We start from the raw sequence: 26,152 nt of genomic DNA, 5'->3' as shown, positions 1-26,152 counted from the left end.
TTTCAAAATAATCTTTGCCTCTAACCTTAATGTATTATCATATAATTTGAAAATCTTGAAAGACTACTGTAAATTTAGGTGAAGACAATATATGACACAGCCAAAACATACTCATATAATAACTTTTACAAGATTCCTTATATAAATCACCACTTTATGACTGACATATATAAAACACATTTATGTTTGCTGGGCTAAAGGCAAAACCTGAAAAAAAGTCTGTGGAAATTTATTTCTGACGTCATGTAATAAAACACTAACTGATTGACTTGCCAGTCAATAGTCTAAACTATTTGGCCTAGGTCTTCAGACAAATAGTTTGACTTAACTGACTGGCAAGCCATTCAATAATTCTAAATGGGGTTTTAGGACCAAATAGAGGCCCATCAAACTGCCAAACATCATTATCAAATAAGTTGGACTTTGTCAAACTCACCAATACCAGGACGAGAAGTAGCAATTCCTTGGTCGCATGTACATAGCAAATTGTTAAATCTTCCAAGGTATATCTTGGGAAGTAGGGAATCCCTTATCTTGTTCAACAGTTGTTGAATTCTTGGCTGCCATGTTTTATTATGCTTGAAACATCTTGGAACGGTGTTGTCCTTCTTTTGATTGCCACTTGCCATTCTATCTCACTGAATAATAAAAAAGTTACTTTGTTCTGATGCTTATTTGTTTAGTCAAGTCTTCTCAGGGCACTCGTTTGGCCATTTTTGGGGCCGAATATGGGCCCCATTCCCCTCATAAAATAATATGTTTTTTTCCCCTTTCACAGAAGAAAGTTACCCTGATAACAGGTTGTTTGAGACAACTAAATATGAACTCTCTTTCAAGTTATATTTAGTTACTCTAAGTAAGGTTACTGCTGCAATATAGTTACATTAGTTAGAAATGATTGAAAACAGTATTGATAAGTGTGAAAAGTAGTAACATATATATGGCTAAAATCTTCCTCTTTTTGTCTTAAAACGTCGAAAAATTCCCCTTCCTGAGGGTATGGGTACCTGTCCCCAAAAGTTGTCTAGTGCCCTGCTTCTTAAATCACTCATTCAAGCAGCAGGCGGGGAAACTAAAGCCCTCGATAATGTTGTCATAACTTTTGGCCCAACCCATTTGTATGTATATGGCATATTTGATGTATGTGATTGTTGTTTGTGTTTTTGTATATATGCACAATAAAATATGATTAAACTAAAATTAAACTAAACTAACAATATTTTATTCTTTATTTTCGTTATGCATGACATTATCTATCTTCAAGTACTGTTTAACCATTTACAAGGACGTAGACACTTTCATGCGTTTCAAGCCACAAAGATTGACATTATGTGGTCTTATTGTGTAAACTGTTTAAGTCCATTGAAAAGAGATGAAAAAAGAAACTTTGTAAGCACAGATCAATATTTTTTAGTACTGCAGACACAAACCTAAAGTGATGGCGCAATTCCCCAGGCGCAGACTACCAAGTGGGGGGTAGGTATAACTCTATGTACATTACAATGTACATGATACCAGCAAATAGGATATCCTCATTTCATATACATATGATATATAGCTAGCTAAATATGTGTCAGAGATATTCTGTCCAAAATATTAGACATGTACATGTATACAAATGTACATTATTTTACCTTCAATAGATCTATTCAATCTTTTTAAGGATACATTTTATTTTTAATTTGCAATCAAAAGACATAAAAATAAAAAAAGGTTATGCCGGGTCTTATTTATAGGACTACGTCAGAATAAAATAAAAACAAACAAAAAAAAATACGTTACTTTTTTTGGATCTACATAATGTAGTCAGATCACCAATACCTAGCGTATTTCTTAATTCAATAACTGTTTGGATTAACGTATCATCGAACAGTCATAACGCTTTCATTACAATAAAAGATATCTTAATGTAATAAAAAGAAATCTTACAAATAGTTGCAAATCCTTGAAGTTGAAGTTCTAACTTGGGATTCCACTACTTTTCAACTTTCGTTTTCCCTTGCTATTTTCAATATCTCGCACTTCACTTCGATGGATGTAAAATCCCAAAGTAGTCCAAACTTTCGTCTGTATATCGGCTTACTCCAAATTTATCATATTTGAGCTGGGATACATTATCATTTTGACCAATGAGAAACCAGAAAACTGATTTCTGCCGAAAAGACAAACAAGGAAATTGAGTCAACATCATCATTTTATGATTGCGAAAAAAACACAAGTTATTACAGATTTTATACATTTTTATCATTAATTCACATTTAGCCAAGAAAGGAATATGAGTGACAAGCAAAGCTTCTTCCAGCGTGTTTTTGGGTCGGGCAAAAAGGGAGAGAAAGAGCCCACACCCCAAGAGGCTATTCAGCGTTTGAGAGAAATTGAAGAAATGTTGATGAAGAAATCAGACTTTTTAGAAAAGAAAGTTGATTCTGAACTGACAACAGCAAAGAAAAATGGCACTAAAAATAAACGAGGTAACAAGACAAACTTTATTTTGACAGTGATTGGCTGGTGAATGCAGGTTTGCTAGAGGCCAAAAGTGGGTCATTGGTCATTTTCAATTTTAAGATAGTTCTGCACTTTTGATTTACCGGAAGTATTGGCGTAACGTCATTTATCTGGAAAACGTAGAATAAAGTCTGTATTCAGCATACAGAATTGAAAATCATTTTATGAATTATTGACAACCTGTGAGTAAATTTATTAAAATGACACTGTTACCATATTTCTAAGGTCAAAATAAGATATTAAACCATAATTTACATTAAATAATTCAAAATAATGTCTTAAAATTAGCGTAAAATAGTCGGTTCACTTTAATCATGGTCAGATATCTCAAAAATAAGCAAATAGACCTTTTCATTTTATTTCACCAAGTATTGGCAATATGTTTATTTACAACTTTGAGAAGTTTTATCAAAATCTACATTGTAGGAAAATTTCTATTCTCGAAAATGTTTTGAAAGTTATGATTTTCCCATAGACTTCATTATGAAAAGATGCGTGAGGTCCAAATTTTTCAAATCAATCTAGCAAAAAATCAAGCCCCCTATCCTTTTTATTTGCTGAAGTTTCTGTGTATAGTGTGAATTTTGAAAAATCAGAGTTTAATCAAATTCTACATTATAGAAAAAAGTTTGATCCAAATGTGCAGAACTACCTTAAGGGGGTATTTTTTTTATAATATTTTTTAAAACAGAATAAATAAGCTGTAAACAGGGGTTTATCGGAAATGTGAATTGTGTTTTGTAGGTATCAAGTCAACTCGTCCCCTAGTGGTTAGTCAACTTGTCCTGGATTTGGTCATTTTGTTCTTTTTACTTAGTAATAATATAATCCTTTATTTATTTACTTTATTTTAGAATAAGTGATATAGGAGAGATAGCCATGACATCACTCATCAACACCTGTTTATCTGGTGGTGGGCAAAACAAATGTTTTTACATCGTTTGTGTATGGGATCGGAATTTTTATTTTTTAATAACTTTTTTGCTAATTGATGGATTTTAAAAATTCAAAAAGTTTTTAAATGCTTACGATTTTCACATTTTCTTATTTAAACATCTTTTTAAAAAAAATAAAATGAATTTTAAATGACATATGATTTTAATAGCGTCGTAACGATGTTCCAAACTTTTAGAAAAAACACTGTAAGTTAAGCGTTCATAATTAATCCATTATATTTCGAAATATTAATAAAATTTAAGTAATCAATTAATTGCTTGTTTTATATCCTTGCCATTAATCAAAAAATTATTGACATCATTTGTGTTTTAAGAAAGTTAAAGCTGTTAAAAAACATCACTGTTTACAAAAAAACATGGATGCTCGGCGTCTGCCCACCAGACCTTTGTCTTATGATATCAGTTCTAAAAATAGAAAATACAACGGATTTGTATACAAACACGATCTGTCCTATTGGAATCAAATTATCAGTTCATTTTAAGTAAATGTAATTGAATCTTTAAAACAATTTGACTGTTATTTAGAGGGAAAGGCAGGATAATGTATAAAAATAAAGATATAAAATTAACTTGTAAATTAAAACTTTTAGAATATATCTTATGTGGAAAATACAGTGTTTCCTAGATCTTCTTCATGTTATGTAATGAACTTGTACTTGAGTGTTATGCAAGACGAAAGAACAGCTAAAAATTATGTATTTACAATTAAAAACTGCTAAAATCATGACTGTCTAATGTCTTAGGAGGTCGGACATGTCCATGGCTTGCATGGCGGTCCGGAAGCTGTCTCGGGATGGTAATCCTCTCGATGTTGTTCCACAATTTGATGGTGGCTGGTAGGAAGGAGTATTTATATACTTGATGCTAGCATTGATGTGTCTGATGTTATTGGCAGTGGAGCCTCGAGTCTTGACTGCAGTAGGTGGTGCACGGGAACCTCTACAATGAAGCTTGTGATCTTGTAGAGCATGGTGATCCTATTCCTGGCTCTCCTGTGTGCACTTTGGCTCCCATTCCAGATTTATAATATGAATGAAAGAACAGAACAAAACACCATATTAGCTGTTTATCAGTGAAATTATCAATTATATACATGTATTATTGACAGAAAGATCTAATGAAGCAAGTAAACATTACTTTGACTGTAATAAATTGTACCTTTTACTTTGATTTTTTGTTATATTAAAGTCGTTGTAGCATTAACTAAGTTATAATATCCATTTTTAGCTCGACTTTTCGAAGAACTCCATCCTGCTTTTTGCAATAATTATTGCCCCTTTTTGACTTAGAAAATCAGTTTTCTTGGTTAAGTTTTGTGTTTAGGTCAGCTTTTCTCCTAAACTATCAAAGCTATTGTTTTAAAACTTGCAACACATGTTCACCATCATAAGCTGACCCTGTACAGCAAGAAACATAACTCTATCCTGCTTTTTGCAAGATTTATGGCCCCTTTTGGACTTAGAAAATATCAGATTTCTTGGTTAAGTTTTATGTTTAGGTCAACTTTTTCTCTTAAACTATCAAAGCTATACTTTGAAACTTGCAACACTTGTTCACCATCATAAGCTGACCCTGTACAGCAAGCAACATAACTCTATCCTGCTTTTTGCAATAATTATTGCCCCTTTTGGACTTAGAAAATCATTTTCTTGGTTGAGTATTATGTTTTAGTCAACTTTTCTCATAAACCATCAAAGCTATTGCTTTAAAACTTGCAACAGTTTTTCACCATCATAAGCGGACGCTGTACATCAAGAAACATAACTCCATCCTGCTTTTTGCAAGAATGATGGCCCTTTTTAGACTTAGAAAATCATGGGTAGGACAATATTTCTATTATACAAAAAAATCAGATGAGCGTCAGCACCCGCAAGGCGGTACTCTTGTTACTAGTCCCAATCTGTGACTAGTTACCTCCCCTGAAGGGCTGTCCACAGATTCACAAGCAACGACTACTTAAAATCGACTACTTAAAATCGGCGTAATTGAGTACTTCAGTCTTTTAGATATGATTGTATGCATAATGGTGATTGAATGGCGAAAATAAAAATAATTCTGAATAGAAATTTATTCTTGCGCTTAAGTATAAAAAAGAGGGGCCGGAAAAAGGGGTATGAAATGACCAATTTGAAATCGTCAAGGGGGATGAAATGACCAAAATGGGGACAAGTTGACAGGAGATGAGTGGACAGTAGTTTTGTACACTAACAGTAACACTGCTAGGACTTCGTTGTACAGTTTATGTTTTCAGTGAAAATTTAGTCCTGTTAAAGCATGGATACTAAAGACCACACAGTGTTACTTCGTGAATGCAGCAGGCGATAGAAAATATATGATTTCAGAGCCATTATGTTTAAATGGTTTAACTTATCCAGTGATCTTGAGGTGTTTCAGATTGTTAAACTTTCTGCAGTGGTGGCTCTGGGATAAATTTTCTTTTAGCCAATTGAAAAATCTTTTTACTTTTAGCCAAATCTTATTACCTTTAGCCAAAAAATTTAGCCAACATTGCAGATTGAGTTCCTGCGCAGTCTACTTTGCTACATAGTACAGTTTACAATGAATTTGGTGGCAAGTTCATTTGTGTCATCAGTGACGAGCTCAGAATTATTTTGGGGGTAATTGGGGAATATGGAGTACTAAAACACACAAAAATTTGTGTCAAGGAAAGCTCTGATGAATGACAAAAGGAAGTGTCTAGCCATCAGGTAACTGGGCATCTATAATGGAGAAATGAATAACACGAAGAAATAAGTTGCCAAAGTTTAAAGAATTTAGAAATATTGAAGTGAATCAGAGGACAGGCTAGGTGTCAGGTTACCGGATGGCTGGAATGCATGCTAGGCATCCAGTAACTGGATGGCTAGACACTTCCATGGTAAAATCACAGGTACTATAAGTTTAAGCTGCCATAACTTAAGGTATTAGGCCCCTAATAGTAATGTTAAAAAAGTGGTATTTGCTCGGTATATTCTTATAGTTGACCGTGCTTCGCACTTATATGCAAATTTTTAAAAACTTTTACTGTGCCGTTTTTTATAACTTTTGTGTAATTTATGGTTTTTCCTAAAGCTCAAGTAGAGGAAAATTTCAAAGTGGTGGTCTTTATCCAAAACGTTTTCAGAGAATTTATTATTCCATCATTTTTTATGAAAGAAACATCAAACTATTGGTAAACAATCATAAAACTTAAAATAAAGACTGTCAATATAATTTTTTCTAGGGTGCCTCGAGTAAACGGATTTAATCAGACAGAATTCCAACTCCAATATTGAACAATTATGGTCGAATCCTGCCGGTCTGTTTTGAAGTTTGCTCACTTCATTCAAAAATAACCTTGGGACAGAAGTAAAACCTACCTACATTTCTTCCACAATATGTAGTCTAAAGAATGAAGGCAAAATAGAGAACTTTTACCGCATGTAACTCAGTATTTTTAAAGATATCTAACTCTACCACTTCTGTTTTAGAGGTAAATTTCCTTTTAACAGCAAGAAATCGCATAATAAATGATTTTTTTCCCATTTTTGTACAATAAATCAATAACAAGTCTTGAAAGAAGTAAAAACGTACTAGAAAAAAGGAAAACAAGGGAAAAAAAATTTGGTCTCAGTAGGGCTTGAACCTATGCCCCCCTGAAAATTTCTGCCAAAGTAGGTTCATGGTAGGTATTGATACTATTGAGTACTCTTCAAAAAGGAGGTACTCTATTATGGGCCTAATACCTTAACTAACACAACTCTTATTTGCTGATGGTCACATCCATTAAGTTATGGAGTAACCCCATTTGTTTACCTAACCAGTGTTGAACTGCAACATCTGCACACTCACTGTTGTGAGAAACTGATGATGTCATGTGAAGTTGATTATTTTTTGATATCGGGATAGATTTTTTATATTTTCAAACTTGATTGAATCATAAATATTAGCATTTTAAAAAAAGTTCATGAAACATACCTTAGAAAGTTTAAATTCACAAAAATGTCCATAAATAATGATTCTGTACCACTGATTTGTTTTCAAAATGATGCATATATTGTGTTACATTAATTTTCTTATGTTTTATCAGATGAAAATGAAAATGGATTAAAAATATAGTTAAAGTAATAAAACGTGAGTCTGTGGCATTTTAGTTAATGAAATTATAGCGTGACAGATTTCTGGCACTATTTTTGATTATATTTAAATACAGGGTTCTTTCCGCGCAGAGATCTGTAACAGCATATCATAAACATCTCTGATGCTGATTTTTTGGCAAGAATATACGAGTCTATCTCCAGATGTTTTGTACATAATTTAATTGAAGGAACAGACAGTGTAGTATGTGAATTTTCATGCAAAAAAATAACACTAACAGGGTTGGGCACTAACATGTTTTGCCAAAGATCCTGAAGGACTCGTAGAGAGCCTTTTACGTATGATATATCTTCATTTTTATGGGCTATCACTTCTTTTACATTTTGATTGATCAAGTCAGAGCTTTAAAACCAACAGCCTGTTACAGGTTATTTTTCTTATATTTCTAGTTGCGCTTCAAGCATTAAAGAGGAAGAAACGTTACGAAAAACAGCTACAGCAGATTGATGGAACTTTATCAACTATCGAGTTTCAGAGAGAGTGCCTTGAAAATGCTAGCACCAATACGGAGGTTCTTAAAGCTATGGGATCTGCTGCAAAAGCTCTGAAAAAAGCACACAATAATATGTAAGTATAATAACTGTATTTGCACAATTATATGTATTTTAAGTATTTCGTATAATTATGCCTAAGAACAGTTTCCACATAAATGATAAAGTATTTAAACAATTATGTGTAAGTAATACTATTCACACAAATATGTAAGTATTCACACAGTTATATATAAGTACTATATTCATATTGCTATACATATTTTAGATATTGATATGATTATAGAATAGAATATCTTTATTTTCCAAACAGGGCCATTTCTGGCATGACATTTATAACAGTGAACACATGAATTAAAACCAAGGAATGAATTTGTATTTTGGGTGTTAATGTGGCTAAAATCTCTAGCCAGCCACATAAAAACCATATACAAACTGTATAAATGATATAAGGGGGGTTACCCTTGCACATTAATTAAGCCACTTAAGATAATGGTGTTAATGTTTCCATCTGTATGGACATCCAGAGTGTCCATAAGATCATTATGTGGCTTTCTGTCCAAATATTCCTAGGCTTAGCTGGCCTATGCTATGCTGGATATAATATTAAACTTTCATAGATGTAATTTGCAAAGTAGTTGATAATATCAGCATTTTCATTACTCATAACTTCATAAGCGATATGAATTTGTGCTCAACTGTGAAGTAAGTATTCACATTACGTACCTATTGTCTTATATAGATTTTCACGCTGTGTGTTATACGCAGTACACTCCGTGACAAAATGTATGACTATCTCATTCTCAACTTCTCCAGAATTACATAAATCACAATATCTCCTATCAGAAGGAACCTGTTTATACCGTCCAATTTCAATATTAAATCCTAAAATTAGTAAAACAAGTTGTAATTTCCTTTTTTATACCCTCACCAGACATGTTTTTGGGGGGGGGGGCTATATAGGAGTCAGTTTTTTCGCGTCCCGTCCCGAAATCTATATCTCAGTTATTACTAAATGGATTTGATTCAAACTTAAAATAGATGTTCCACCTTATCACCCACATCATGTGACGCAAGGTGCATAACTCTGACACAAATTTTTAATGAATTATGCCCCCTTTTACTTAGAATTTAAGGTTAATTTTGATGCATTTTCACTATAGCTCAGTTATTACTAAGTGGATTTGATTCAAACTTAAATTAGATGTTCCACCTTATCACCCACATCATGTGACACAATGTGCATATCTCTGACACCAATTTTTCATGAATTATGCCCACTTTTACTTAGAATTTAAGGTTAATTTTGATGCATTTTCACTATATCTCAGTTATTACTAAATGGATATAATTCAAACTTAAAATAGATGTTCCACCTTATCACCCACATCATATAACACAAGGTGCATAACTCTGACACCAATTTTTCATGAATTATGCCCCCTTTTACTTAGAATTTAAGGTTAATTTTGGTGCATTTTCACTATCTCAGTTATTACGAAATGCATTTGTTTCAAACTTGAAGTAGTTGTTCCACATCATCACCCACATCATATGACACAAGGTGCATAACTCTTGCACCAATATTTCCTGAATTATGCCCCCTATTTGCTTAGAATTTTACTTATATATAGTGTTTTGATACACTTTATCTGTACCTCTCTTATTATTTGATATTTTTTAACACAGACTCAAGCTATTGTGCAATTTCATCCACCATTGGAGTCATTAAACACTCCAGTGACAGTTCTTGACAGATTTAAATGTTTTTGGTACAAAGGTGTAACATCATAAAATACAGGTCAAGTTCGATTTAAATTGCACCTTCTTGTGGCCATGTCTTTCTTATGGTTGCCATTCTTCTGTGACAAGACTGTATTGTGGGGGAACTGTCACTCCTGTGACAGTTCTAGTTTTATAACTGCAAAGTACTTCTCTTGACCAAGATTTTCTTTAGATAAAGCATATGTACATAAATTTCCAACTCCTGTTTGTTATACCCCCACCAAACATGTTTGAGGGGGGTAAATAGGAGTCAGTTTTGTCGCGTCGCGTCCCGTCCCGTCCCGTCCCGTCGCGTCCCGAAATCTATTATCTCAGTTATTACCAAATGAATTTGATTCAAACTTAAAATACATGTTCCACCTTATCACCCTCATCATGTGACACAAGGTGCATAACTCTTGACACCAAGTTTTCATGAATTATGTCCCCTTTTACTTAGAATTTAAGGTTAATTTTGTTATATTTTCACTATATCTCAGTTATTACTAAATGGATTTGATTCAAACTTAAAATAGATGTTCCACCTCATCACCCACATCATGTGACACAAGGTGCATAACTCTGACACCATTTTTTTTATGAATTATGCCCCTTTTTACTTAGAATTTAAGGTTGATTTTGATGTATTTTCACTATATCTCAGTTACTACTGAATGGATTTGATTCAAACTTAAAATAGATGTTCCACCTCATCACCCACATCATGTGCCCACATCATGTAACACAAGGTGCATAACTCTGACACCAAGTTTTCATGAATTATGTCCCCTTTTACTTAGAATTTAAGGTTAATTTTGTTGTATTTTCACTATATCTCAGTTATTACTAAATGGATTTGATTCAAACTTAAAATAGTTTTTCCACCTCATCACCCAGATAATGTGACATAAGGTGCTTAACTCTGACATAAATTTTTTATGAATTATGTCCCCTTTTACTTTAAATTTAAGGTTGATTTTGATGTATTTTCACTATATCTCAATTATTACAATATGGATTTGATTCAAACTTAAAATAGATGTTGCACCTCATCACCCACATCATGTGACACAAGGTGCATAACTCTGACACCAATTTTTCATGAATTATGCCCCTTTTTACTTAGAATTTAAGGTTAATTTTGATGTATTTTCACTATATCTCAGTTACTACTGAATGGATTTGATTCAGACTTAAAATAGATGTTCCACCTCATCACCCACATCATGTGACACAAGGTGCATAACTCTGACACTAATTTTTCTTGAATTGTGTCCCCTTTTACCTAGAATTTAAGGTTAATTTTGATGTATTTTCACTATATCTCATTCTGATTGGCTTAGAGCCAAAAGGAAGTAACCTTTTTTTAACTTTTGTACTGAGTTTCTTCCCCTTAAATTCCAGGAATTAGTCTATTTTTAGAAATCCTATTTTTAGATTTTCAATATTTTAGATGTTTTTCTAACTTTTTTATTATAAGTCCTATGTAAAAAGTAAATACATTTTTCTGTGGTAACATGGGTTGGTAAGACATTTTTTTGTATTCACTTTTAGTGTATCTAATATTAGAGATTTAATATATTTACTAGTATTACTATACTAGTATTATACTAGTATTACTTATATGTGGAAGCCCAGGATGAAGTACTCCAAAGTATTTTTAAGATTTCTTATGGTTGCCATTCTTCTGTGACAAGACCGTATGGTGGGGGTATAAGTCACTCCTGTGACAGTTCTAGTTTAATATAAGACATTGTACCAGTTAAATGAGCTGTATATGTACTAACAAGTCTCTGCTTAACCACAGAATAAAGTTTTGTGTTATTAGCTCACCTGTCACATAGTGACAAGGTGAGCTTTTGTGATCACCCTTCATCCATCGTCATTCCGTCCGTCCGTCAACAATTTCTTGTCTGCACGATATTGGTTTCATTTATGATTTTATTTTAAACAAACTTGCACACAACTTGTATCACCATAAGATCTCGGTTCCTTTCTTGAACTGGCCAGATTCCATTATGGGTTCCAGAGTTATGGCCCCTGAAAGGGCCAAAATTAGCTATTTTGACCTTGTCTGCACAATAGCAGCTTCATTTATGATTTGAATTTAATCAAACTTGCACACAACTTGTATCACCATAAGATCTCAGTTCCTTTCTTGAACTGGCCAGATTCCATTATGGGTTCCAGAGTTATGGCCCCTGAAAGGGCCAAAATTAGCTATTTTGACCTTGTCAGCACAATAGCAGCTTTATTATTATTTGATTTGTACCAAACTTGCACACAACTTGTATCACCTTAAGATCTTGCTTCCTTTCTGGAACTGGCCAGATTCCATTATGGGTTCCAGAGTTATGGCCCCTGAAGGGGTCAAAATTAGCTATTTTGACCTTGTCTGCACAATAGCAGCTTCATTTATGATTTGAATTTAATCAAACTTGCACAAAACTTGTGTCACCATAAGATCTTGGTTCCTTCTTGAACTGGCCAGATCCCATAATGGGTTCCAGAGTTATGGCCCCTGAAAGGGCCAAAATTGGCTATTTTGACCTTTTCTGCAAAATAGCAGCTTCATTTATGATTTGATTTTAACCAAACTTGCACACAACTTGTATCACCATAAGATCTCGATTCCTTTTTATACGCCCACAGGGACGTATTATGTTATCGCCTCGGTGTCCGTTTGTCTGTCTGTCTGTTGGTTAGCAATTTCCCTTCCGCTCTGTAACTCTTGAACCCCTTGATGGATTTCAGAGAAACCTGACAGAAATGTTCACCTCATTGAAACGAGGTGCAGAGCGCATGTTTCGGATGGCTCACTTCAATGTCAAGGTCACACTTAGGGGTCAAAGGTCATATGACTTTGTTTTGTGTGAATATTTCTCTGCATTTGCGTTGCATTGCAGTGCTCTTGTTTTTATTTGACAGATCCTTCTTTTGTTCGCTTACAATATATTTTGTAATTACTTCCCTTTTATGTTACTATAAATAGCTTATTTAGTATGGCCGTAGGGAAAAACCGAGACCACTTTTCTATGATACAACATGGATGGTACCTCCAATTTTAAGTGTATTTTGACATATCTGTACCTTGTAAGAATTTTTTCTTTTTGTCTTTGGTTAAAGCAATGGTACTCAGGTGAGCGATATAGGGCCATCATGGCCCTCTTGTATAAATAGCTTTCTTTTTCACATAACAATAGCCTTTGAAAATACTTAACTGAGCTAACAAAAGCATCAAAATATAGTGGGTATCTACCCAATTCTCCAATAACAGCATCATTACTTGCTTTTTTGTGTACACCAGTAACATACTTCAAGAACTTTTTATGAAGTTTTTCAGAAGGTATATCACTAAAATCCGGTTTATTTATACTTGAAAGAATGGTATTTATGATTGACCATATTTCACTACTGTATAGCAAAACAGGTTTCACAGTATGGTCAAACAAATGTAGGATGATATTAGCACTTGGTTAAAAATTACCAAATGCTCTGGTGAGTTTGAAGTTAGCTTTCATTGCTCTATGATTATAATATTATGTACTGGTAAGTCTCACACAATTAAATGTAAGTACAGTATTCACATTTATGAAAGCATTGCTAATTTAGCAAACTTTTCAATGGAAATCTGAACTGGTTTTTCAGTTTCAACAGAAAATGAAGATTTAATGTTTTCAGTGTAGAAATAGTCCTAAGACTCTTGAATAAGATGAAAATTGTAGTTTATTTGGTTGTTAAGTGAGTGTAATTTTAAGGCCACAGTTTTTTCCATGGGAGTTGGTCGAGCTGAGAACCCTTTGTATTGTTCTGAAGTTTTACATTGCCTTGTAATTTCTTGACTGATGATTTTCTTGTTTAAGAAAACCCAAAATTGAATAAAAAGATGAGAAAATGATCTCTTTTGTTTTGAGCAAATGACGTTTATTGATACTGCTATTTTTTCAGGGACGTGGACAAAGTGCATGATTTAATGGATGATGTAGCCGAACAACAAGAGATTGCCAATGAAATTAGTGATGCTATTTCAAATCCTGTAGGATTTAACACAGATCTAGATGAGGTAAAGTAGAATTTTATGATGTTGCAGTGCGGTGTTGTTTTTGCATCATTTTAGCAAGCCCTTGTTTCTACGAGAATAAGTCAGACTTTCAGATTGAGCTGTTTCTTAAAGTCTTACAGTTTCCTCAGTTCTTCTCAACTCTCTGTTTCAGAAATGGTTATTTCGTTCAGACATAAAGTCATGGATTTTGATCTTTAAACATAAAATGAATTGGAATTTTAATCGAAACTGCAGTAACAGCTACTGTCTGTAGCACTTTGTCATAGAAATGAATAGTTACCTCCCTTGTATCACTAAATACTGTTGGATCAATACAGAAGTGTATTATGTTTACAGTTTTTGTCACACAGTCAGGTCCATTTTAGATTGGATGGCCATTGTAGGTGAAAAAAAAATAGTGTTCCAGCAAACAGTCTGCCATTATGCAACTGGACCAGATGTCTTCCATGGTGGCTTCTTTTCTACAATTAAGCCTACAGTCAAAAGTTTGGTAGTTTGGTAAAACATAAGCAATATTACTTGGAGAAAAAAGTCCAGCACATTCAATGTTGTCTTACTTCATACTTTCTGTTTTCTGTAACAAATCTGTGTTTATGTCATCTGCACTTGCTCAAAATTACTATTTCCTTAGCTTCCATACTTTGCTCAGATAAAGTCTTATGTAAAATTTGTTTTCAAATTGGCAACTTACAGCAGGCGTATAACTCAAGACAACTTTAAACTATCAGAATGTTATTTAAGAAATAATATATCCAGGAAAGTGATATGTTGTTGAATTTTTGGAGTTCAGATGCGAAGGAATTATAGCAGAAAAGCACAGCCTGAGTGATATAATAACATGCATCTAAAGAACAATGATTTTATTCAAAAGCAAGTCACTGTTATAGATATATTATTTTGATTCTAACATTATTCTAACAGGATTGTTATGTACATCCTTGACAACATCCACTAGATATTTGCTTGATGCTATGACGTAATGTGCGTACTGACATTCAGACAGTGAATTGTTGCCTAATATCTCACAACTTCAGTCTTCTTTGTTTTATAGGAAAATAAATCGGGTCTTGTTAAAATGTTTCATTTAGCATGCTCTAATTTTCAGGTTCATGTCTCACAAAGAAAACCCATGCTGGTTGTCTTATTGATATCTGAACACGTTTTAGCAATAACTGGTTTTATTTCTGGCAAAACAAAATGACAAAGACAATATCAGCAATTTTTTTCCGGTGACTTTATTGCCACACCCTGCTGAAGTGTGACTTTGTTACAACAGAATCACCATGATTCTGACAAAGTAAATTAGTACGATATATACACCTTGATTTCACAGTTCTTTTCTATTGATCAACTAGCTAAGATATTTTTCATATACACAATGCAGACTTTAAGTCAGTTTTAAGCATCGTTTCATAATATTAGTGGCTTTTAAAGGGGAATACTTTTAGCATGTTAAGTAAAAATGTTTGTTGGTGTCTGGATATGGGATTTGCACTGTCAGGGAAATTAGTTGATATAAATTTCCAAAGTAGAGTATATACCATTAGGTCAGCTACACAGAACAAAAGCATGTAATTATTCAGTAGGTGTATTACCACTTCGTATTGTTTCAGTATGTTAAAACATGGTTCTGCCATGTATTATTTATTAATATTAAATTTTGTAGTCAATAAGACACGGTGTACTATTATTTTATAAATCACAGATTTATCGCGTAAAAAATTCCCTGACATTTTGCACTAAAAATTCCTGTATACAGTCGAACTTTGTTTGCTGGAACTCGGATAATTCAAACACCACACTTCTCTCAAACTGGTCAGTCATCAGGCCCTGGCAAAATCTCAATACATCGTGTATAGTTTGATGGCTTTAACTGCGGATAACTCGAACAAACTTTGATGGTCCTGTCAAGTTCAAGTGTATGAAGTTCAACTGTAAGTCTGTATCTTCCTGTAAGTTTATGGAGAGCTGCTTAAGTTTCTGATTTTGTTTCATGATGATTGAACTTTTCAGTCATACTAGGATCAAGAGAGAAGATATTTCCGTAAGCGTGATAACCTTCAATCCTACCTTTCCGTACCAGAGGTAAAGGATAATTGTCTGCTGGCAATGAATCAAATTCAGCTGTCAAATAATACTTTCATGTCATTGAATTTAATTCTTACTCGTTTATAATGATAATATCGGAGAAGTGCAACGGTATCGTTAGAGATGTTTATGTCACTTGGACAATAAATTATAACTAAAACGGGAAATATATGATTATAAGATCAGGCATCACGTTGTTTTTGAAATAATGATTTGAGCCGTGCCATGGGGAAACCAAGATAGTGGGTTTGCGACCAGCATGGATCCAGACCAGCCTGCGCATCCACGCAGTCTGGTCAGGATTCATGCTGTTCGCTTTTAAAGCCTATTGGAATTGGAGAAATTGTTAGCGAACAGCATGGATCCAGACCAGACTGCGCGGATGCGCAGGCTGGTCTGGATCCATGCTGGTCGCAAACCCACTGTCTTGGTTTTCCCATGGCACGGCTCATTTCTATTTGAAGAAGTGATACATTAAATTAAAATTACTGTTGTCATATGCTTTTGATTATTCCAACGTCGGTAGTCACGACGGGTAATATTTGAGTGGCTTAGTTAGGGTAGATATATTCTAATATTACAATAACATAACAATCATCATCTGTTGGTGTAGGGGTTTTGTCTCAGTTTGTTGTTAAAATTGTTGATAAATAAAACTTAAGATATTTCTGTCTCGGGCAAAAGTTTATCATTTTATTTACTGTATAAGGAGTGATCAACTACACAGAAATGTGAATAAGGTTGTAAAAAAACCAAAAAGAAAAAAACGTAAAATGTAAAAATGTACCTAAAGAACAATGAATAAAAGAAATCTTTTTTCTTGTTACTTAAGGAAATATGTCAAAGTTAATTTGTTCTCCATAACCGATTCATGCAGTGAAGTCGTCAGTTAGTTTTAGAGAACAGGACATGTTGATACTGTTACGGAATACTGTAATGCTGGTAAGCTTATTATTAACCTACCACTGTATATAACTAGAATACTGTTGAAAAGCAACATTAAACCTACCGGTAACTGAAAATGTCTCCTTTTCATGACTAGTGTGTGTCCACCAACAGCTGTGTTGAAATGTTGTTAACATCCGACTATAAATCAAAATCTGATTGTTTGTGGGGAAAAAATAAATTGACTGTTATATTATTTTTCAGGATGACCTTATGGCAGAGTTAGAAGAACTAGAACAAGAAGAATTAGATGAGAAACTGTTGGATGTTGGTCCAGTGGCAGACAACCTTCCATCAGTACCCACAGCAGAACCAGCGGCATCCAGAAAAGGTGACATGACTGCTATAGAATTCCTTAGAATGTAATCAGACTGAGACTGTTACATTTATGTCAGTTGTTCTGTGTCTTTTTATGCCCCCAAAGGTGGGCATATTATATCATATCGCACTGTGTGTCCATGTAAGTTCTTGTCCCGGCTGTAAATCTGCCATCCATAAAGGGATTTTGAAACAATTTGGCAAAAATGTTCACCATAATGAGACGACATGTCATGCTTAAGACCCAGACCCCTAGCTGCAAGATCAAGGTCACAGAGGTCTAAGGTTAACAGGGTCTGTTTCATGTCCGGTCTATAACTGCCATCCATGAAGGAATTTTGAATTGACTTGGCATAAATGTTCCCCATAATGAGACGACATGTTATGCACAAAATCCAGACCCCTAGCTCTAAGGTCAAGGTCACAGAGATTAAAGGTTAACATGGTCTGTTTCTTGTCCGGTCCATAACTCTGCCATCAGTGAAAGGATTTTAAAATTACTTGGCATAAATGTTCCCTAGATAGAGATTTCGTGTCATGCGCAAGACCCTGACCCCTAGCTCCAACATCAAGGTCACACTTAGAAGTCAAATGTTAACATGGTCTGTTTCTTGTCTGGTCCATAACTCTGCCATTTAACGAGGGATTTTAAAATTACTTGGCATGTTAACCATTTTGAGAATGTGTGTCACACTTATAACCCTCAGGTCAAGGTTAAGGTCACAAAATTATTCATACCTAAACTATTCTGGCATATTTTGCGCAGACAACTGTAGCATTCTTGGGCACGCTTCGGGGGCATTTGTCACTAATAGTGACAGCTCTTGTTATGTGTTTGTGTTTGGTAAATATCACACAATTGAATGTCAGACAGACTTTACATGTATAACATGGTTTCATATTAACAGAACAAAAAAAGCAAGTTAAAAAAGTTGGTAATTCAAATTGCTGAAATTTGCAAAGCATAAGTAATTTGACTTTAATCCAGCAACATTTAGTATGGAACTATAGCCCAGTCTGTAGCATAAACTATTGACCAGCAGTTAATGCAAGGAGTCATATAATTATTTAATAAAAAGTATTTTTATATTTCAGTTGCAGCTACAGAGGATGATGATGAGTTAAAGGAATTAGAAGCCTGGGCAAGCTAAGCATATTGTGATATATGTGAACAGTGTATATGTGACAATTATGTGTGTATATATGTGATCACTTTTTATAACGATTGAGAAAAAGACTGTGCTTCGGTATACAGTCAAAATTTATAGTGGCTACCATTGTGGAGAATTGTTTGATTTTAAACAACCTCTTTTTCAAATCCCCATTTCCGGAATATTCTGATTAATTTCAACTAGTCCTGTATGAAGCAAATCAGAAGCATCCACCTACAATGAGAGACTCTTCGTCCTTCTTCCCTTGAGTGGCTTCTCAAAACGGGTATCATGAATTGATTTCAAGCCAATGTTTTGCTATGTTCGTATTTCAACCAATATATATATTTATTTTGATAAATGTTCAATACCTGCAGTTTATTCTATTAAAGTATCTGTTGGTGAAAATATAGGTTATTTATTGTGATTTTCGCAGTTTTTAGACTAACATATTAAATTTTACACAACGTGTAAAAAGAAGGTTAGTGGGACAGTTTACACACCTACACAAAAATGAGTAGACCAGACTGGTGGAATTTTTATCTGAATTCTACAGAATACATTTGATTATCCTTAATCCTGGTTGCATACAATAAAAAAAATCTTTGAATAATAAAAGAAAAACTTAGAATTTCAATCATAAACATACTTTATGCCTAATTCTGTCATGTTTTAAGAGAAGAATGTTGCGAAAATTATGGGGACAAAAAAAACTTTAGGGTGTTTTTTAAACTTTATGGTAAATTTAGTCTGTTGTACAATATTTAATCTTAAGAACAAGGAAAGATAGTTTTTAGCTCACATGTCACAAAGTGACAATGTGAGCTTTTGTGATCACGCAGCGTCCGTCGTCCGTCGTCCGTGCGTGCGTGCGTCCGTGCGTGCGTCCGTGCGTGCGTAAACTTTTGCTTGTGACCACTCTAGAGGTCACATTTTTCATGGGATCTTTATGAAAGTTTGTCAGAATGTTTATCTTGATGATATCTAGGTCAAGTTCGAAACTGGGTCAACTGCGATCAAAAACTAGGTCAGTAGGTCAAATAATAAAAAAACCTTGTGACCTCTCTAGAGGCCATATTTTTCATGGGATCTGTATGAAAGTTGGTCAGAATGTTTATCTTGATGATATCTAGGTCAAGTTCGAAACTGGGTCAACTGCGATCGAAAACTAGGTCAGTAGGTCAAATAATAAAAAAACCTTGTGACCTCTCTAGAGGCCATATTTTTCATGGGATCTGTATGAAAGTTGGTCAGAATGTTCATCTTGATGATATCTAGGTCAAGTTCGAAACTGGGTCAACTGCGGACAAAAACTAGGTCAGTAGGTCAAATAATAAAAAAACCTTGTGACCTCTCTAGAGGCCATATTTTTCATGGGATCTTCACGAAAGTTGGTCAGAATGTTCATCTTGATGATATCTAGGTCAAGTTCGAAACTGGGTCATGTGCCGTCAAAAACTAGGTCAGTAGGTCAAATAATAAAAAAAACATTGTGACCTCTCTAGAGGCCATATTTTTCATGGGATCTGTATGAAAGTTGGTCAGAATGTTCATCTTGATGATATCTAGGTCAAGTTCGAAACTGGGTCAACTGCGATCAAAAAGAAGGTCAGTAGGTCAAATAATAAAAAAACCTTGTGACCTCTCTAGAGGCCATATTTTTCATGGGATCTGTATGAAAGTTGGTCAGAATGTTCATCTTGATGATATCTAGGTCAAGTTCGAAACTGGGTCAACTGCGGTCAAAAACTAGGTCAGTAGGTCTAAAAATAGAAAAACCTTGTGACCTCTCTAGAGGCCATACTTGTGAATGGATCTTCATGAAAATTGGTTAGAATGTTCACCTTGATGATATCTAGGTCAGTGTCGAAACTGGGTCACGTGCCTTCAATAACTAGGTCAGTAGGTCAGATAACAAAAAAACCTTGTGATCTTTCTAGAGGCCATATTTTTAATGGGATCTGTATGAAAATTGGTCAGAATTTTTATCTTGATGATATCTAGGTCAAGTTCGAAACTTGTTCAACTGTGGTCAAAAACTAGGTCAGTAGGTCTAAAAATAGAAAAACCTTGTGACCTCTCTAGAGGCCATACTTTTCAACGGATCTTCATGAAAATAAGTCAGAATGTTCACCTTGATGATATCTAGGTCTTGTTCGAAACTTGGTCACGTGTTTTTAATAACTAGGTCAGTAGGTCAAATTACTAAAAAGCCTTGTGACCTCTCTAGAGGCCATATTTTTCATGGGAACTATATGAAAATTGGTTTGAATGTTCATCTTGATGATATCTAGGTCAGGTTTGAAACTGGGTCAACTGCGGTCAAAAACTAGGTCAGTAGGTCTAAAAATAGAAAAACCTTGTGACCTCTCTAGAGGCCATACTTTTGAATGGATCTTCATGAAAATTGGTCAGAATGTTCACCTTGATGATATCTAGGTCTTGTTCGAAACTGGGTCACGTGCCTTCAATAACTAAGTCAGTAGGTCAAATAATAAAAAATCTTGTGACCTCTCTAGAGGCCATATTTTTCAGTGGATCTTCATGAAAATTGGTTAGAATTTTTATCTTGATGATATCTAGATCAGATTCAACACTGGGTCACATGAGCTCAAAAACTAGGTCACAATATCAAATAATAGAAAAAAACGACATCATACTCGGTTTAAAACTGGGTCATGTGGGGACAGGTGAGCGATTCAGGACCATCATGGTCCTCTTGTTTTTAAATGTGACATATCAGTAAGTATTTATGTCATTATTGTTTCTTTTTTTCTGTTTTTGCTAGAAAAAATTAGCTTTTTGTGAATAGGGGCAGGACGGGGGGAGAGGGAGGGGGTGGGGAATTATTTGCTTCAAAGTTGTTATTGTCCTGGTTGAAAAAGTGTTTGGATAATATAACTGTTTTTGCTGGGGAAACTGTACATGTTTTCTTTTTTGCAGATGTAATTTCATACTTTCTGCATAGTATACTTTTGCTGAATATTTGTTGTGTATGTAACTTATTACTGGTATTCAAAAGGCCTTGCCTGCAGGTTTTACGAGGAATATGAAATTTTCGAAAATAGTAATTTGTAATTAAGCTTCGGTATAGATTATTTGAGATAAAAAAATTTCAGTGTACTCAAAAGTATTAGTTAAGATACATCTTTAGAAGTCGATTTCTTTCTATACGGTCGGATTATTATCGAGGTTTGGCTATATATTTACTTTGTAAATTGTTAGTTAGCTCATAAGGTAGGGAAATTATAAGTTACAAGTTTATCCTAGTGAAGACTCCATGAACATTGCTTAGATTAACTGACCATTGTTCAGTACAGAAAAACCTAATAATATGAGCCGTGCCATGGGAAAACCAACATAGTGGGTTTGCGACCAGCATGGATCCAGACCAGCCTGCGCATCCGCGCAGTCTGGTCAGGCTCCATGCTGTTCGCTAACAGTTTCTCCAATTCCAATAGGCTTTAAAAGCGAACAGCATGGAGCCTGACCAGACTGCGCAGATGCGCAGGCTGGTCTGGATCCATGCTGGTCGCATACCCACTATGTTGGTTTTCCCATGGCACGGCTCATATACTTAATTTTCTTTTTCTTTCAAATTGAAAGTAAACATACCAGTATGTGAATTAATTGGACATCCAGTTAACAATATTTACATTTTCCCTATTTGTTCCATTGAAGATTATGACGTTAATTTTGCTTGAACTGTAAAAAGGAAAGGTGCCAAGCTTACAATAAGACAGCCTTTTGATAACGTGCAGCTGTATTAACAGTGTTGTATGTAGTCAGGGAAAACATTACTTAGATGACATCACAGTTGTTCTGTTCAGTGAACTGAATAGCCCAGGGTTCATATGAAATGAACAAACAAATTAACCATGAATTGCTAATGCAGTAGTGGATTAACTGATAATGTTCTGTCCTTTATTTTGCACAAACTCAAAAAAAAAATTATTCATCTCTTAATAGTATTCTTGAAAAATATAAAATGTATTCAATATATGAAGTGTAGTTCAAACAATACGCTATACTGGGGGAGTACTTCCTGATTGTGCTGTTTTACACTTAGCAATGTTGTTGTTATAATAATTATTATTTTGTATTATTTTGGTCTTTTGAGCTTTATCAAATTTGAGCTCGAGAACTAAGTAGTTGCTGTGTATTTGTTCAATTAAACTTCATTAAAGTTCATTTATAACATTTATGTATTTACTTTTTAAGATTGGTTTGTTAAGTTCAGTATATTATTTAACTTTTCCATTTTAAAGAACATACAATAAGTGTGTCAGTATTTTATTTTGTACCCTTTAGATACAGACAAGCCTGTGATAATGAACACTGTGAATAGTGGTCACCTGACTTGAAATGCAAACAGTTTAATTTTCTGCTTGAATATTTTCAATGTGACTCAACCTTTCAGTAAAGACCAGCAGCAGATAAATGCCTTATTTTGGTCTCAAATGGTCTCTTTATACACAGGCTTGGCTGTACTTGAATGCAGCTCCTCTTAACGGGTTAATTGGAAACCTGTCCAATTTGTTTAGACCAGTGAGTTGTCACAAATTTCTGGTCAGATCTGTTTAATTCTGCAATTTTACTGCAATGTCCTTTCTTCAAGGCCTGGTTCTAAAAAGTGTATATTTTAATGAAATAAAAAAGTTTTTTTGCACAGCCCTGAAATTGTAGACTGGTGATTATCCTTTTATAACTTTACAACAGAACCAGTGGAAGACGAGTTGACAACACCTAACACACTGGGTAGTTTGAACAAGTTATTTAATTCTATACCTTTAGTATTTGTGTCTGTCTTTGAGATGTAACAAGTATGTTACATTTTTTTCTCAGTTACTTCAGTTAAGGAACCACATGCGTGATGTCCTTCGTTTGTATATGTGTCAGATATACATGTATGTTTTATTTCTCAATTTAGTGCATTGTTGTCATTAAAATGTATCCATTAGAGTTTTACACCATTTATCTTTGTTTAATTTTTGTTTTTTTGAAAGCAAATAATGGTAGAGCTAAATTTGAAATGAACCATTTTGCCAACTAGGTATACAATGTTTTTGAATTTCTTATCAAGAATCCACAAAAATTAAATATCCCTAGGTATTATTAAATAAATAGACACATCTTTGAAAAAACAGCACTGTTAATGCTTTTACAGCATTGTATCACCATGAAATATTTTCTTTGATTTATCTTTATTCAAAAGAAAGAAAGCACATATTCCGTTACCTGTCTGTATGTCTTGTATTAAATTGTTAGTGTTATTTTGTTATTAGATCACCGATTAAATTATGATTTGGTTAACCATAATAGGTTCTTAGTTAATTTATACATCATCTATTTCAACCGCCTTGCCCAAACTCCACTCCCTTTTCAGTTGTTCTGCATGTAATATTTGAAATTCCTCTTGGAAAATACATGCTTCTAAGTCTAATTAACATATTAAAAGAAGCTCAGTAGATTTTTAAAGTCATCAGTGGCATAAGTTACCAGATATTTTTCCTCTAGAACTGCTTCATTTCATTTGTTGATAGACATACTGGTTCCAGTTATTAAATCTGTGACACAAAATGTTGTTATTGATGCATTGATTTGCAGATCACATCAGAAATGCTTTCACACATTACCAGTAGTCAAAACAAACCTAGGTGATCTGTGAAAAGATTTGTACCATATTATCTTAGTGTTGTAAATTTATTATAGACACTCTTTGATTATTTCATACTGTTGAACGGCTCATATTAAAACTTTTAAAAATTCTGTAACTTTTCTTTTGTTGTTTGAAACCCTATTTTCTTTGTAAGTTGTAAAAGAGTAACTTACTTCATCTATTAAGACTGAAAAACATGATAGTATGGCTCAGCATATTGTTGATGTAATCTTACCTTCATGTCCCTGACCTTAGGTAATTCCTGTTATTAGCTGGATTGTTACAAAGTGGATAAAATGCTGTGCCTGATCAGTCAAGTAGAACACTAGTATTGCTACGTTCAAGCAGTGTTGACAGTATAAAGTATTAAGCCAACTTACGATGTACCGTGTCTCTATTGAAAGTCAGAACCAGCAATAATTGTCCTCTTCGCAACTGCAACCGCCAATATTTGTCAATTAATGCTCCCAGGGTACTAGTAGGTGTCAGTGCATTCCTACATTCCAGTTATGTTGAAGAGCAAGCAACACTGGTCCTACTATCTACTGTGTGATCCACACTTCTACACAAATTTCCTGTTTGTTTTGCAATATCTCAAAAGTTACCTCGCACTTTAAATTTAATGTTACGAACAAATGTGTTATCATGTATCATAGAAAATTTCCTATGTAGATTTTATACAACTGTGAAACGGGAGGTATTACGAAATCACCAATTGTGGTGGGCGGGTTGGCAAGCTGGCATCCGCAAAGGTTGTCTGCTCTCTGATTCGATCAGTTCTTACCTAATGTTAAACAAACCAAGTCAAAATGTTTATATAGATATAATATCTCGCCAAGCTGATTCCCTAAAGTCTATGGAGTTGTGGCCGTTGGATTTTCAAAATTGCGAAAATTGACAGTTTATGCCCACTAACTTGAGCAGTTCTTATCCAATGTTCAGCAAACTTTGTAACAATGTTAATAGGCATAATTTATCAGTCAATTTCGATAACAAGCTAGATTCTCTAAGTCTCCCTGGAATTCTCTCCGTTGAATTATTGGGCGAAAATTGTAACTGTCTCTGTCTAACGTCTAACTTGGGTAGTCCTCATCCAATTTTCTCCAAACTTGTTCACAATGTGTATGGGCATGTATCGCCCAAGTTCGATGAACAGCTGGATTCTCCCAAGTTTTTCAGTTGTAATGGCCCTTCAAAATAGCAAAAATGGACTATCCGCACTCTAACTTGGGTAGTTCTTACCCATTGTTCACCAATCTTGGTCACAAAGTTAAAATGGCATAACATCTCAGCCAAGTTCTATACTCAGTCGGATCTAGCTGTCCTTCCCATTTCAAAGGAAATATACCAAATAACTTGCCATTATATATATGAAGAGAAAAGGCTTAGCTGAAACACCCGGTCCTAAAAATGCTGCACTGCCGTTAGAATTGCGTATGCATGTTCATTTCTTTTTTGCGATATAATATTCGTTTATGTTAAAATGCTTATTGCTACAAGGCGTTTTGTTTGCTACGCCAAATCACCGAGCGACAGCATTTTTTTTATCAAATGAAAGTGAAAGATGAAGTAGATCTACGACATAGTTTTTTAAGGTTTAGGAGTATATCACCAAAACACAGAAATTTTTGATAAACGAACAACATCGTTACCAATATTTTACCTGACCATTACATGTTCTGCCGTACTGTCCCGTACTTAAAATATTCTGAAAAAGTTGTCCCCCTTTGAAAATGAATGTCATTTGTAAAGAAATAAAAATAAACAATTGCTGAAAACTGTCTTCCACCTAGTTATGTGAAATTTCAACACTCGCACGCTATTGCAAATGCATCAAAACAAACATGTGTAACAGTTCTTTGAAAATGGTGAGTTTTTAAAGGCGTTTGACTGTCCGGAAGTGGGGCCCCTTTAGGCAGTCCTTTTCCGGAATTTAATGATAATATCGGTATACTGACACTTGTTTTGTAGTTTTTGTAATGATAGCGTGTATATTACTCTACAAAACAAGTGTCAGTATACTGATATAAACATTGAATTCCGGAAAAGAACTGCCTAAAGGGGCCCCTATCCGG

General features: G+C 34.3%; 2 protein-coding genes across 7 annotated transcripts in view; one reads left to right on the top strand and one right to left on the bottom strand.

Moving 5' to 3' along the window:
• Nucleotides 1-25,160, bottom strand: part of LOC128557767 (uncharacterized) — a 40,894-nt gene extending 15,734 nt beyond the window's left edge. For 2 of the 6 annotated variants that reach the window (XM_053545997.1, XM_053546003.1), the window contains exons 1-2: nt 1,930-2,061; nt 437-638 (exon numbers count right to left, since the gene is read on the bottom strand). In XM_053545997.1, coding sequence (XP_053401972.1) covers nt 437-629 — 193 coding nt within the window. In that variant the 5' untranslated portion in view covers nt 630-638; nt 1,930-2,061. The other 4 variants (XM_053545998.1, XM_053546002.1, XM_053546001.1 and 1 more) reach the window with 4 other exon arrangements.
• LOC128557768 (charged multivesicular body protein 4b-like) lies at nt 2,147-24,187 on the top strand. Its single transcript, XM_053546004.1, has 5 exons — nt 2,147-2,471; nt 7,988-8,165; nt 13,802-13,916; nt 17,154-17,280; nt 18,363-24,187. The coding sequence occupies exons 1-5, from the start codon at nt 2,276-2,278 to the stop codon at nt 18,416-18,418; spliced, it is 672 nt and encodes a 223-aa protein (XP_053401979.1). The 5' UTR covers nt 2,147-2,275; the 3' UTR covers nt 18,419-24,187.
• Nucleotides 25,161-26,152: the final 992 nt, after the last annotated feature.

Source organism: Mercenaria mercenaria, chromosome 6 (genome assembly GCF_021730395.1).
Source record: "Mercenaria mercenaria strain notata chromosome 6, MADL_Memer_1, whole genome shotgun sequence".
In the NCBI taxonomy this organism is placed as follows: domain Eukaryota; kingdom Metazoa; phylum Mollusca; class Bivalvia; order Venerida; family Veneridae; genus Mercenaria; species Mercenaria mercenaria.
Note: the sequence above shows the minus strand (reverse complement) of the source record. Positions and strands in the feature narration are given on the sequence as shown.